Source organism: Odontesthes bonariensis, chromosome 7, assembly GCF_027942865.1.
Source record: "Odontesthes bonariensis isolate fOdoBon6 chromosome 7, fOdoBon6.hap1, whole genome shotgun sequence".
In the NCBI taxonomy this organism is placed as follows: domain Eukaryota; kingdom Metazoa; phylum Chordata; class Actinopteri; order Atheriniformes; family Atherinopsidae; genus Odontesthes; species Odontesthes bonariensis.
In genome coordinates this window covers 28,828,692-28,844,408 of record NC_134512.1, presented here as the reverse complement: position 1 = coordinate 28,844,408, position 15,717 = coordinate 28,828,692, and the positions used below count along the sequence as shown (strand labels likewise).

At 39.9% G+C, this 15,717-nt stretch overlaps 1 protein-coding gene across 3 annotated transcripts in view; it reads right to left on the bottom strand.

Annotated features, from left to right (window-relative positions):
* LOC142384311 (transcription factor SOX-6-like) overlaps positions 1-15,717 on the bottom strand; it is a 121,106-nt gene that overhangs the window by 38,841 nt on the left and 66,548 nt on the right. For all 3 annotated transcript variants that reach the window (XM_075470463.1, XM_075470464.1, XM_075470465.1), the window contains exons 6-7: positions 13,695-13,867; positions 6,775-6,843 (exon numbers count right to left, since the gene is read on the bottom strand). In XM_075470463.1, coding sequence (XP_075326578.1) covers positions 6,775-6,843; positions 13,695-13,867 — 242 coding nt within the window. The remainder of the gene's footprint in view (positions 1-6,774; positions 6,844-13,694; positions 13,868-15,717) is intronic.

Genomic DNA, 15,717 nt, shown 5'->3' with positions numbered 1-15,717 from the left:
GCTGCAGATAGCATTTTATTTTAAGGCTAACTAACATGCTGGTTAATGGAGTGGAGGGAGGGCCATTGTAAAGTCAGGAGTCAGCCATTTTCCCTAGCCGGTGAGCCCAATCGACATTATGGGCTTTCCACTGCTTTCCCAGTTGTTGTGTCTGAAGCTGTGTGTGCTGACGTAAGAGCTGCCTATCCATCTGACAGCCTTATGCCTGCTCAATAGCTCGAACGCCCATTCGTGAATGTGTGGTGTGCTTGTGTCTGTGCTAAGATAGTATCCTGAATGAAGAAACATTTCTGGCTCTTTTTCAGACAGTGGAACAACAGAATTAGTGACAAAGATAAACCCACTGACTACATTTGAAACTCATCTACCAACTGCTGCTTCTGCATCTGCAATTTCATTGGTAAATAATTCTGCAATTTAATGAATCATCATGCAAAAAGCCAAAAAAGAACATCAGCATACTGAAAATCATAGAACAGCATATGACAAGATCTAAATAAAAACAAAAACAAAACAATGATTGTGGGACATGAGCCCAAAGAGAAAAGAAGGAGGAGGGAGAGTGAAGGAGGAGACAGAGGGGTTATAAATGAAGAACAGAGAGAGGGAGGAGGAGAAAGAGTGCGGCTTTGCAGTCATTAATTAGCCCGTTAGCTAGGGCCCGGGCGGTGCGGTTAGGGCCTGTGCCTTTGTGGGCCTGAAGGAAATGGGCCACATATGAGAGCCATTATAAGAACTGACTTAACAAAGACACATGCCTGTCAGCCACCAGGCTGGGCTGGGCCACTCTGCTTACGGCACACAAAGGGCCCGCCACCGCTGCATGCGTGTGAGCATGAGCGTGAGCCTATATGAAAGTTTTTCCACAAGTATGTTTGCTTTTTGCGCATACCCACTCATTGGTTTGTGCATGTCAAAGAAACATGAGAACTGTCGGTATATTACGTGATTATCCATAAATGTCAACTATCTCCTCTTTATGATAATGTAATTTGCCTGTTCTGTTGTTTGAGTTCAAATGTGTGTGTGAGAACCTGAATTCATGCATGTGCATTTCATCTGTTTATATCAATTGCTCAGTACATGTCTTCATACCTTTTGTGTGTGCTTGGGTGTATGAATGTGTGCAACTACATCTGTCGGAATGGGGCCTTCGGAAGCATTTCTTTAACCCCTGGACATCCCCCGCTGGCTCTCCACACCATTTAAAACCACATGACAGGAAACCTTGGTCACTTTGAACTATTCTCCCCCACAACAGTAGCTGACAAACACACTAACACCATCCAGTGACTGAAGTAGGAGAAGGAAGACAGTCAAATGCAAAAATGGGCTCCCACTGGGTTTTCATTGTCTCCATTCATAAATCAGTTACAGATAAAGATTATAATGTCAGTGCTGATGTTTTTTCAATAGTTTAGATATCAAGTAAAAGATGGTAACTGTACACTGATGTTTGGTTGTTTTTATTTTGCATAATAATGCAACAAAAAGGTGTTCAGAAAACATAAAACTTCCAGCACTTATTCAACTTTTCCAGCAGAAACTCTGTTTCACTTTCTTATTTGTTCCATCTGGACAACATCTAGTTTTAAATGAAGATCTGAAGATTTTTTGTTTCAAACGAGTGCTCGTTTAAAACAAAAAAAATAAGGTGGGTTTACCACACTGGGCCTATTCTTTTCAGCTGAAACAGTAGCATTTGGTCAGCTCCTTGGAGTATTGGCCTGAGAGGAGCTCAGGCCTGGAACTGATAAGTGGAAACAGACCGGTGCAGTGCTGCCTGTGTGTTTAAGGCCAACACACATCCGACACAGCGTAAACAGCCCGTACCCCAGTGACTAAACCCTGGAGCATAGCCATAATAATTCTAAACCTCTGTACAGTAGAAACACCATATGCTTCTTGCTAAGTTGGGTTTGTTTGCCAAGACATGCTATTGTTTTGGAAATTACTTAAATGACTAGAAGTTGCCGCAACCCAGCAGTGTGCATATAATGTTTAGCTTTTGGTTTGTTTGTTTTTTCTGCATTTCATTCGACACCTTTATAGACTGCAAACTCAAGTAATTGTGGACATTTTGAGTTTAATTCATCACAGCAAGTAAGTGTGAAACAAGAGTTACCCTGGGTTGGTTTTTCACATGTACTTACAGCTGGTGTTTCTGAATCTCTACATGATAACGAGCCATTTTCTCCATATCCCTTCATCCTCAAAACCAAACATGACACAGTATCCATTGCTTCACAGCGTGGAAGAGGATCCGAGTATGAGCTGGTTTTATGGCTTTGCTCTCCCCTGGGGCTAAGAGGCCTAATGAAGTCCGATCCAAGCTTTATTAAGATCCAAGGGTGAGGTCTCATAATAAAAAGAAGGGGGAAAATAGAAGAAGAAGGAGGGGGGGGTAAACCCCTCATTAACTCCATCACACCTCTGGAGCACAGGGAGATCCAAAGATCGGGAACGATGGGGGGTAAACGGGGTATGAAGCTGAACTTATCACAGCCCAGACTGGATTCAGATGCTCTCCCAAGCTTATTTAATTTTGTAGCAGTCCAACCACTTAAAAAAAATAATCATAAACCGATCAAATGCAAACTGGCCGAATTCCCACGTGGCCATCAGCCGCAGTGTGCAAATTTGCCAGCATTTGGTTCACAGCTGGTGGTAATTTCTTGGTGAGTCTGTGTGTGTATACAGTGCACGGATCATGAATCTCAGTGCATCAGGTGGGTCAGGGAAACAGATGAAGGCATTAAAAGAAGATGACAAAGAGTAGGACGAAAAAAGAACATAAAGCAGGTTGAATAGAGGTGCGATCAAAGCAGCAGCTGGATGCATGTACACAAATCTGATAGCCTGCATCTTAACTCAAAAGGGATCAAGATGCTGACATCTAATTTCATAAACTATATTGCATTTAACTCTGTCTGACTAACAGCTCAGCATGACCCAAGTCAGTCAGTTAATCTATCCAGTTTTGATAGCACGGGCCCTGCTGAAAATATTTCGTTTGGTACCTACCCCACTTTTGAATACCTAGCTTCTACTCCTCTCAATATTGGCCCCAGTCCTGTCATAAATACAGTTCCAATGGATTCTGCCTCTGCTGTGGCTCGCCTGGGCAATCCATGTGTTTTTAAGGATAGAAAAGGAATTGGGTTAATCCACCTCAATATCAGAAGTATATTGCAAAGAGATAAAATGGATCACCTAAATATTTTAATCGACCAAACAAACACTGATATCCTGGTATTATCAGAAACATGGTTGAAGAGTGAAGTTGATGACTCTGAAGTCAATCTTTTAGACTATAATTTATTTAGAATCGATAGAGCTGGGAGGGGCGGGGGGGTGGCTATTTATGTGAAGTCACATTTTTCTGTCACAGTTCTTTATTCCTTGAGTGAACCTAAGTCTTTTGAATTGATTGCACTCAAGGTATATTATGGCTCCAACAACAACTTCTTTGTAGTAATAGGGGTCTATAGACCTCCGTCAGCTGATTCTAAATCCATAGATCAACTGGCAGAATTGATATCTAGATTCACTAACTCAGAAGTTCTTGTGTTAGGAGATTTTAATATTGACTGGCAAACGAATGCCTCCAACCATCTTAGAGAAGTTTTCTCTGGCCTATTTCTGGATCAACTTATTGATGAACCTACAAGGCCAAACTCAAAAAACCCTTGTAAATCATCTCTTATTGATCTACTTTTTACTAATAAGATTAACAAAATTAGTGCAAGTGGTGTTTTTGATTTAGGGATCAGTGACCACTGTCCTATTGCCTGCATTAGGCATACCAACCTAAAAAAAGCACCGCCTCGCATTGTGGTTAAAAGAAACATGAAACATTTTAATGAACAAGCTTTTTTAAATGATCTCTATGAAAGTGACATTCATCTTACAGCTGAAGTTCCTGATGTTGACTTAGCTCTGCAGTTTTTCTCAAACTCATTTTCTTACATTGTAGATAAGCATGCACCCTTTAAAAAGATCAGAGTAAAATATAGAACAAATCCATGGTTTACCACTGAACTCTCCTCTCTCTTCCAGTCAAGAAATAAAGCTTGGTCATTAGCTAGGAGGACCAAAGATGCCTCTGACTGGGCATGTTTCAGAAAAATCAGGAACAGATGCACTTTATCTGTGAGAAAAGCTAAATCTGACTATTATTTTAATCTTGTCTCTAGCTCTTATTCTAATCCAGCAAAATTCTGGAAGGCTGTTAATTATAAAAACAGTAAATCTGTTACGCCCATGCCTTCTTCCATTAAATTTGATAATTGCCTATTACAGGACAAATCTGACATTTGCTGTGCTCTAAACAAACACTTCTCTTTAGCCAGTCAAATTTTCGATAATAGCAATAGTCATTCCTGTACATCTCAGGCTGGAAATGTCTCTGCAAATGATGTACATATCACCAGAGACAATGATCAGGAATTCAAGATTCAGCCTGTTTCAAAATATACAGTGCTATCTGCTTTACTAGCAATTGATAGTCGCAAAGCAACTGGAGAAGACCACCTAGATCCTTTTTTTCTGCGCACTGCGGCACACATAATAGCAGAGCCATTATTGCACATTTTTAACTTTTCCATGTCCACTGGGGTTGTCCCTTCACTATGGAAATTTGCTCACATCACCCCTCTGCACAAAGGGGGTGATAAGACTGACCCTGATAACTATCGACCAATTTCTAAGCTATCATGTCTCTCAAAAATATTAGAGAAGCTGGTGAATGATCAGCTAAAAGAATTTTTAAATGCTTTTAATATCCTAAGCCCTCTCCAATCAGGCTTTAGGCCTAAGCATAGTACAGTCTCTGCTGTTACTAAAGTAATGGATGATATTGTCACTTCTCTTGACAAGAAAAAACATTGTGCTGCCATGTTCGTAGACTTGTCAAAAGCATTTGACACCGTGGACCATTCTCTGCTCCTGCAAATTTTGCCTGGTATTGGTTTTAGTGCAAGTGCTTGTAGATGGTTTCAGAGCTACCTATCCCACAGACATCATACTGTGAAATTGAGTAATACACAATCTGACCCCCTTTTAATAACTAAGGGGGTCCCGCAAGGCTCAGTTTTAGGCCCGGTACTCTTCACCATCTACATAAATAGCATAGTCCCTCTTCTCTCCAAATGCTCTGTGCATCTTTATGCAGATGATACAATTCTGTATTGTGTTGCAGATTCTGTTCACCTGGCCCTGGAACAATTACAGCAGTCTTTTAATATCCTGCAAAATGCCTTAATTGGTCTTAAGCTTCTGCTCAATGCAAGTAAGACTAAGTGCATGGTTTTTACTCGATCTAAGGATTGTAACAGAAATGATCTGAATATCTCCACTCTACATGGGTCTGTTATTGAAAGAGTTTCACATTATAAGTACCTAGGGATCTGGCTGGATGACAAATTCACATTTAAGAAGCACATTGACTGTCTTGTGACTAAGCTTAGACAAAAGCTATGTTATCTACACAGAAACAAATCTTGCTTTCCAGTTTTCTGTAGAAAAAAGATAATCGAAGCTACAATTTTGTCTTGCATTGATTATGGGGATGTGATCTATAGGCATGCACCACTCTCTAATCTTAAGGCACTCGATACTGTTTATCATTCAGCTCTTCGGTTCATTACTGGAGATCCCTACATTACTCATCATTGTTTGTTGTATGACAAAGTTGGGTGGGCTCCACTTTCTCAAAGAAGGGACATGCATTTATTTATGTTTATTTATAAGGCCCTTACTGACAAGCTTCCACTCTATATATCCTCTCTTTTAGTTAGGTATGCAAATCCATACCAAACCCGTAACAGCAATTTGCTGGAGGTACCGTATGCCCGCACTGAGCTGGGCAAAACTGCTTTTAGTATCTGTGGACCTTCAGCATGGAACACTATGCAACAAAGGGTGGGTCTTGATACTTTTATGTCTCAAGACCATTTTAAAGAAATGCTCAGAGGTTTTTTATCACATTCATGTACTTGTTTTAATTCATAGTTTGTTTATTTAATACTTTTTACATGATATATGTTGTGTATATGTTGCTTTATATATGTTTATTTTATATTTTTATATTGTTATATTTTATATGTTTGTTTTTTTACTCGACATCATTGTAAATGAGGGTCAGGCCCTCAATGATTTTTCGAGTTTAAATAAATAAATAAAAAAATGTGTATATATGTAAAGGAAGTACATATGCCGATACCTAACTGGCAAGTGCTTCTCATACTTTACGTACATTGTATATGCAAGTGTAAATGTAAAATAACATTTGAAAACAGTGATTATGGTGCACATTTGAGTGAAGAGAGTGAAACACATACTGATAAACAGACAACTGGGAGATTAAGAGTAGGAGGGAGCCTAGGGGATACTGCCATATCGATTGCTGAGAGATCAATGCAACAGTGAATGATCCAGCCATAACAAGGGCAATTACTGGGTCACTGTCGTGTGTTATTGTGTGTGTATCTGCAGGCCACTGGTGTTGCACCTCTCCGTATCAGCCAAACAAAAGGTCATGACCCATTGTGTTATTGCTGTTTTCCAATCACACATGACACACTCATAATAGAGCTGGAGGAAAGGCATCAATTAGATTATCCATGCTTGGAAGACCAAGGACGAAAATACTAACAGCATCCTTGCAGTGGACAAACAAGGCAGAAAGACTGGCTGTGGGGGAAGATGTGAGGGGAGTCTACAGAGGTTTGTGCATGTGAGTGGACAGTTGGGAAGGTGTGTTTGCCTACTAACCTGGATCTGTTGCTGGAGAATGTTTATCTTGTGCTGCTGCTGCAAGAGCTGCTGCTGTTGTCTGGCAATCTGCACACATACAAACACACACACAACATGATAGAGTATGATGTATATTTCTATCTTTATTTTTTAACATGAAGAAAAAAAAAGCTCTTGCATTTCAAATCTGTATGATAGTGTATCATAGCTTTGAGAAATAACTTTTGGATTCATGGTGACATATAATCTAGAAAATATTCACTTCATATAAATCAAATGACATTTAAAAATGGCTTATTTTGACTGGAAATCTAGGTTAAAACAAAAAGAAATCATCAATAAAAAGTTAAATTTCTCAATTGAAAAGCATATCTGTGGAAAAACTAATCATGTTAACCACCTTGTGTTCAAGATCATGATCAGGAAAAATATGTTGCAGATGAATTACAGTAAAACATGATAGGAAGTACGATGGAAATGAACTTTCAGCCCAGTCTCACAAGAAGCTGTAGAATATGTATGTTGGGCAGCACATGCAAAAGACAGAGGTGTCACAATAATCAATTATGTTTTCCACTCCCTGTTGTCTTGTATGAGCAGGCGTTCATGTGAGATGACGCAAACTGGTCAGCATGTATTTAATAATAACTAAGCCTAACAAGTGTTTTTCATCCCTAAACCTAACTGTATCTTTATTAACTTTGCCTACCGACTTTAATGGCTACCCCTTAGCAAAAGCAACTGACAGCAAAGCAGAAAAAAGAAGTTATTGGACAACAGTGGGATTTGAACTCATTCCTCTAGCTCGACAGTCTGCAGTGTGACCTCACTATCGACCCTCCCATGTCTCAATAAGTGATTTTGAACATGTAATAGTTGCACAGTGTCACATTTGGAACAGTTTCATGCAATAGAAATCAAAACATGTTACAATTTGCAAAGAAATGTTTACAGGAATGTTTACAACTTTCGAGTCTGAGTGGGAGTTTTGTAAAATGCAAAACGTAAGCATGTAACGCTTTAAGAGCCCAGAGATTGTTGGCATTTTCCAATTCTTTTTGGGAATTTTTTTGCTTTGCACTGTGGACCAACGTAGCTTTTTCACATTCTGGTGTGAGACAGCGTTGACGTATCTGCTTGACCTCAGACTAAAGAGCCATTGCCTACTTATACAGATAATGCGTCCAAATCATGCAGGTAATAGTGTGGAAAGTTCATGAAAACATCTGGGTATTGACAACAAATCTGTGAGACTGACGTGTTTACGACACCGGGCAACAACACCCTGCATGCCTCCGAGACACCCCTACACTCACTTTGATATAGGGAGCTGTTCAACCTGTTTTTTGATGTATGATCGTTTAATATAAAACAATTCAAGTCGTGTTAAAACCTCCACTTTTATCTAGGACTGCAGGGACTAGTTGTGGGAGGTTAAAACCCTTAAAGGGGCGTCATGTCTAATATTTGATCCCACCCATTGTGAGACAGAAAAGTCAAGCAGCTGCCTTCTCTTTTTTTTTTTTCTTCTTTTACTTGAAGAGTCATTTAGTATATTTATTCCGAAATGTAATTACAGGCTGCTGAATGGGAGGCGGCGCCCAAATTTGCACACATGTCATATTTCATTAAAGGCAGATTTCTCAGGGTTTGTCTGTAGGGCATTATCCTATCATGTCTCAACAGTCAAATGACTGGCTGATATTGGAATCTGTCTTTCTTTTCACTCTCCCCATCTCGCCTGTTCCTTTGTAAAGCTGTTATAGGTGGTATGTGTTTTGATGGGAGATGTGGACTTGTCCAAACACAGCCTGTCGTATGCCGACCTTAAGTGACGTGTCGACGAACAGTAAAAACAAAGAGCAGCTCACCTAAACACCTCTTTTCTCAGGCTCTGGCTGTGTTTTTTTTGTTGTTGTTGTTGTTGGTTTTTTTTCATTTCAGTCTCTTTTTTCTTTAAAGCTTTTTGAAGCCACACTCATACTCATACAGAAAAGCAGGACAGTAGATTCTCAGTTGAAGGCTAGTCTAACGGGGATTATCAGCAACCAGTTTATCATGCAGTCATACAAAAACCCTGTTTAGGTATACTAGGTTGGGACCCACAAAAGACGTAACAAGGTAAATCTGAGGGTCACAGGATGATTAGAAGCTCAGCTACAAGAAGTAACTAAATATTTTTGAAGAAAGGTTTTTTTTCTGGCCAAATCATAGCATAATTTATTTTAGCCGCTATGAGGACACCAAATTATTCACTTTAAGAGGAAGGCATTACTCTTCATCTGAATCTTTCTCACCAAAGTATTAGACTTAAGTCCTTTACACCCAGCCCATATTGTAACATGATGTAAATCATGTTTTAACCCTGACTCCAAATCTTTCATTTGTCAGTAAAGTTTTAGGAACAGGTTAGATTTTTTTCGCATCAATCCTTTTTAGAGCCACCGTACTTGCAAACATAGTTATCCAAAATGGCATATGGCAAACTGATTGACTTTCACCTCTTAGCACAAAGCACTTCCCCTGTATCTTGTAAATAATACAGGGACGTGGCAGATTTAATATAACATCAGTTGACGGACGCCATAAAATAAATGCTGCACAATCTGTGGGAGACACATATCCACAACAAGGGAGAGGAGCAAGGCTGAAGTTGACAGGGAGCCAGCAAGAAGAGGACATGGAAAAATACAGATGCAGTGTCCTTCTTAAAATGATCAAATATACACAATGCAGGATTTAAAGCATTCTACAAGAAAGTTGGAAAGAAAATGGCATTCCACTGACTTCGAAGAATCTCAATTAGTCTAGAAAGAGAGTTTAACAACATTTTCAAACAAGCCCTTTCACAAAGGTAGAACTGCATACTGTTCATCATTGATGGAAGAGAATAAGAACAATCCCAGGTTTCTTTTCAGCACTGTAGCCAGGCTGACAAAGAGTCCAAGCTCTGTTGAGCCATGCACTCCTTTAACTCTCAATAGTGATGATGTTTTGTGCTTCTTCACCAATAAAAATAGTTTCTATCAGAGATTGATTCATGAAATCCTTTCGCTATTGTCACTAATGTATTATCAAGTACAGCAGCTTTAAAAGTTTCTTAATGGCCCTGTCACACTGTTGCGTATGAGAGAAGCGTATGAGTTGCGTATGAAAATTAATAATATAATTTTCATACGCACGAAAAGTCCTTGAAAATAAAGAATTGTGCGTATACTTACCGTATTGAACCTATGAGTAGCGTATGAGTAGCTTATGGTCAGCGTATTGACAGCGTATGGCCAGCGTATGTCAGCGTATGAACAACGTATAACCAGCGTACTCTGCGTATGACTAGCGTATGAGTAGCATATGAACTGCGCATGCCCAGCGTACGTTTCAACGCGCCTATATCAGCAGCCTTTCCACATTGCTCCATTATTGCAGTAGACGACGCGCTATCAACATCTCTCGAGACATTCATCTCGATCATGCCTCCCAAGAAGCAATCGTAGTTTGCCCAGGCCCTGGGCCGAGGTCGAGGTCGAGGAAAAGGCAAAAAAACACAAGAATCATTCTCACCCAAACCTGCTGAAATGCCTGATGCACCTGCGGCTGATGAGTTACATGCTTCTGAGCGATCAAGATCCCCAACTCCTCCTCCTGACCGCTCCCGTGAATCGTCGGTTGCCTCAGATATGTCAGTTGCCGCCTCCATCTCCACCCGTCTGGCGGAGATGGAGGCAGCAGACGCGCGGAGGCTATAAATACGCTAGCTGTACGGTACACCTTCATGCCAATGTATGGCAACTTATGTCCAGCATTCTCGACCTATCAGTAACGTACCTATATCGTACCTCTAGCGTATTCAGCGTATGCCAAGCGTACGCTTAGCGTATTAACCATACGCACAAAAGTTTTGAGCATGTTCAAAAATTTATTTCTGCCTCAGCGTATGCCAACGTATGCCAGCGTGCTTGAAACGTATACAACCTATGCCTAACGTTCCCCTAGCGTATGTCAGCGTATACCAGCGTATGAGTGATAATTTTCATACGCTGGCATACGCTAGTGCCATACGCAACAGTGTGACAGGGCCATTAGAACCTGTATTTACACTGTTTCTATCCAGTCAATCTCTCCAAGCTAACAACAATTGATTAATCTAAATCATCAACTTGAATTTTAGACCAAATCCTAACCAGAATGTTTATGGAGGTTTAACCAACACTTCCCTATTGGATTTGATCAATCTGTCTTTGTTGACAGGCTATATACCTCAGCCTTTTAAGGTTGCTGTAATTAAACCTTCACTTTAAAAGCCTACTCTTGATCCCGGACTGTTAGCTAATTATAGACCTATTTACAGTTTGCCTTTTATGTCTAAAATTCTTGAAAAAATAATTGCAGCTCATCTTTGTGATCATTTAAACAGTAATAATCTGCTTGAACAGTTTCAGTCAGCATTCAAAGCACATCATGGCACAGAAACAGCACTGGTGAAAGTTACCAATGATCTCTGTGACTTGTGTCTGTGCTTGTCCTGTTGGTTCTCAGTGCTGCATTTGATTCGATCAATCATAACATTCGCTTACAAAGGCTTCAACATGTTATTGGGATTAAAGGAACTGCATTAGGCTGGTTTGAATTATATTCATCTGACAAATTCCAGTTTGTCCTTGTAAATGAAGAATCTTCCTCGCACACCAGAGTAAGTTATGGGGTTCTGTGCTAGGACCGATTCTTTTTTCTTTATAAATGCTTCCCTTAGGTAATCTTATTTGACAACATGGCATACATATACATTGGAATGCTGATGATACCAGATAAAACAAATCAGTTGGTGACTCTAAGCATGTCTCAAAGACACAAAGACTTAGATGACTGAATTTTCTGCTTTAAAATTCAGATAAAATTTAAGTTTTAGTTTTTGGCTTTTAGTGAGGAACCTTGGAGTTGCTTTTGACCAGGATCTGTCCTTTGACGCACATATAAAACAGGTTTCTAGGACTGCCTTCTTTCACCTTTGTAGTATTGACAAAATCACCAACATCCTGTGTCAGACTGATGCAGAAAAACTAGTGCATACATTTGTTACTTCAAGATAGGACGACTGTATTTCTTTATCATTGGGCTGTTCCAAAAATTCTCTGAAAAGCCTCCAGCTGATCCAAAATTCTGCAGCCAGAGTTCTGATGAGAACTAACAGGAGAGATCATATTTCTCCAGTTTTAGCTTCTCTTCATTGGCTCCCTAAAGTTTCTAAAAGTAGAATGGGAGGCAGAGCCTTCAGTTATCAGGCCCCTCTCTTTTGGGAGCAGCCACCAGTTTGGGTTCAGGAAGAAGACATCCTCTCCACCTTTTTAGGCTTAAAAAATTCCTATTTGATAAAGCTTATAGTTAAGGATGGCTCAGGTGACCCTGAAACACCCCAAGTTATGTTGCTTTGCTACTCTTCATGTACATATGACATCATTGTTGTCATTAACTTTTTCTCTTTCTCAGCAGGTATCCTTTGCCTGGTGTTATTATGCCCTCTTTCCTGTCCTCTCAACCTCCAGCTGGTCGAGGCATATTGGCCACCCTTCCTGAGTCTGGTTCTGCCAGGAGATACTTCCTGTTAAAAGGGAGTTTTTTCTTTCTACCATCACCTCGTGCATGCTCAGGACAGGAGATTGGATCGAAGAGAAGTTTTGGTTCAATCGGTTGGCTAGTAAACTTTTTTCTGTTGGCTTTATATGAACTGGACTAATTTGGACTTTAATGAATTAGAATTGATTAGATTATATGTATATGTAATTGGCTGGAATCGGGTTGTGTCTGTGAAGTGCCTTGAAATTAAATTTTTTTCTTGTGATTTGGCACGATATAAATAAAACTGACTTGAATTGAATACAGATCGAATTCCAGGCAAACAGCAAATAAAGCTGGCTGAATTTTATTGTCAGAGTTTGACAGTACAGGCTAAATTCTAAAGCAGCTGTAATGGACAGTGTAAAAGGCATGGTCCATGACCAGGAATAAATCTGGTAATAAAATTAAATAAACAAACCAGCTCTTGGCCATTTACAGGGAATAAAAATACAAAAAGGTCTATTGGACTTTTTTCTAAATTTTTCACATTCTGATTTTTTCATGTCAGCTATTATTTACCGCATTTCTTCTCTAAAAACATAAACAGCTGATTTCCTGTGATCAGTCATGAAAGTTAAAAAAATTTCCCCAACATTTTGCAGTTTCCATTAACTTCCAATATACTTGCCTTGTGCAGCAACTTAAAAATGTATACATTAAAAAACTCAAAACTAGATTTTCAGATGAAGAATCTTAAGTGGTGGCAAAAAAAAAAGCCTGCAGGTTGGGTTTTGACTGCACCGTCCGTTCAGACTGTTTAATGGTCGTCTTTAAGTTTTCAACACAGCAAGTAAACGTACTTAGATGGTGTATTTCCACGTTATAAGCCAATGCACTAGTTAACTTTAATACAGTCATGTATTGAAAACCTGACAACAATATTTTCCAAAACCCAACAAAAGAGTTCAGCAGCCTGAGCCCAACACTGCTCAACTGCAGCCTACTGACACAGTAGTGTTTCCTCTCCGTGTCTAATATGGCAAGCTGCTATGTCAGTGCACAGATGCCAGAGATGTCATGGTCTGTGGTGACTTTTGTTGGAGTTTGGACTTTGACTTCTGGGTTCTATCTTTCTGCACTTCAGCTGATTTTGAGATGTTTTCTCTTTGTTTGTTACGGTTGATTTTGTTTCTTGACTCATTTCTTCCACACCTGTGTTTGGTTACGTCAACGCCCCTCACCTGTTCATCATCAGTTTAAATTTTTTGGGTTTATCTTCAAATCATTGTCATATCAGAGGACATGTTGTCCTTACAGTAACTTAGCTACTTCAGGTCAACATTTAGAAGTGTCCCCCGGCTCACACACGCCCAGAGGTTTCCTACCTGCTCCTGCTGCTGTCTGGCCAACTCCATCTGCTGTCTCTGCTTCTCCATCTGTGAGGCGGCCATCTTTTTTTGCTCATCGTGGGCGGTGAGAAGCTGCTCCCTCAGGCTGATCAGCTGACCGATCATGGTGGACAGTTGGCGCTCCTTCTCCTCGAGTGACTCTGGCGTACCTGAACATGAATTTGGAAAGTCTTACAGTCTGAAGCCAATATATAACAAATTAGCCAACACTAGAGGTTACAATAGATGGATCCTCATCTAGTCAAAATCCCAACAGAAACACATCTTCGATAATATATTTGATCTGCTACTCCCCAAAGAGAGCCATAGGGCTCATAAAAAAACTTCTTTACGTAACTTTAAGTATTTGTAAACTTTTCATTTGCATAGAATCTCCCAGTCAAAGCGCACCTTCAACAGTTTCCTACACAAATAAAAACAAGTTCTTTTTCCCAACACAACGCTCTATAAAAAAAAACTCATTCCTCAATTCCCATAAATCATCCGACTTGTTGTTACATCTTAGTCCTCATTATCTTCTGTCTTGTCTCTTCATGTCATCACATAGTGTCTGCTCACAAGAACAATAAAACTGCTTGGAGTTAACCTCCGAAAATAAGTAGCTGTTACGGGCTTTTGTCAGGTTTATGATTTAGACATTCTTGGGAGGTTTGCGGGCCGACGCCAGTGAAGATTCCTTTTTTTTCATACCAGTCAACACGTTACACTGAAATTACTGCAAAAGACAGAGACAATATTGCCAATATTTACCTGTTACTCAAAAATCGGCTCATTAAAGGAAATCTCTTGTGACACATGCAACAAAATGTATTTTTACTAACATGTTTCACTCTGTCTGTTCACCTGATTTAATAACTACAGCTACTGTCAGATCCGTTGATGGAATCAACCTATTTCTGTTTCTTCACATTCATAAATGGAAATGGGAATTAGATTTTGGCGAATGAACATTGATATGAATACCAGCAGCGTTGGCACGAGTTTCTGTGTTGGGCAACAAGAGGTGAAAGGTCATAATGATCGAGCCTGGAAAATATGTCCTATTCATTTTGTGTTACATTTCAGCCCTATAACCAGCCAATCACAGCACAAATTGACTTAGAGGTAAAAGTGAATTTCAAGTTTTATGCTTCAAGCCTCACAATTTTAGAGACTCTCTGCATATATAAAAACTGTCTTTTGAAGGGATTCTTTTTTTTAATGTGGGGCTTGTGTGAAGTATTTACGAGTAGTCAATCAGCACGGTTACATGCATAGTTGCAGTTACAACTGGACTTGACCATTTAACAGGACCACTAATGGGATGGATTCCTCAAGACTTTTTGCAGCCTATATTTGAATTCCTTGCACAGACGTTTTCTTTAAGTTACTGAAATGGTGATTTTGTCATGTGACACTGCTGTTCTCGTAAAATCCTGAGTTTATTAGAGCAGAGCAACGGCCTGGAAATGCTTGAAGTGACCATTTTAAAGTACACAACTTTTATAATATACATTCTTGGGCCTCCATTGTACCCCATTGTAGAAGTGATGGCAACTCAGAGAAAATACTGTGTAGGCAGTGCAGTATTGCCAGGTTGTGGGGTTACTGTTGTTGTTTGGGATTTTTTTTGCAGTGAATGCATTCCACTCATGATGAACCATTTCTTCTGGTTAAGTCTTCAGCATCAAGTCTTTCTGTGTGAAAAGGTTGAAGCTCACATGCAGCTTTATCCCTTTTGTTCGAGCTTGCATGTGTGTGTGCACCCTGTTGGCTGGGAACATAAAGTCATGCACATCCATGCCAAAGTTCATCATGTCTAGAAGTTCATGTTCTTGCGTGTGCATGTGTGTGTGTAAGGTCTTGCCCTGGGGCCATGTAGGGAGATTGCAGGGTGGCCCCAACACTACCTGCATACTAACAGAGTTTCCATTGTAGTCCTGTCAGGCCCCCTATTGTACCCCAGACTGCCCCCTCTTCCCACACACACACCACACTTACCCGCACAGAAATTACCCTT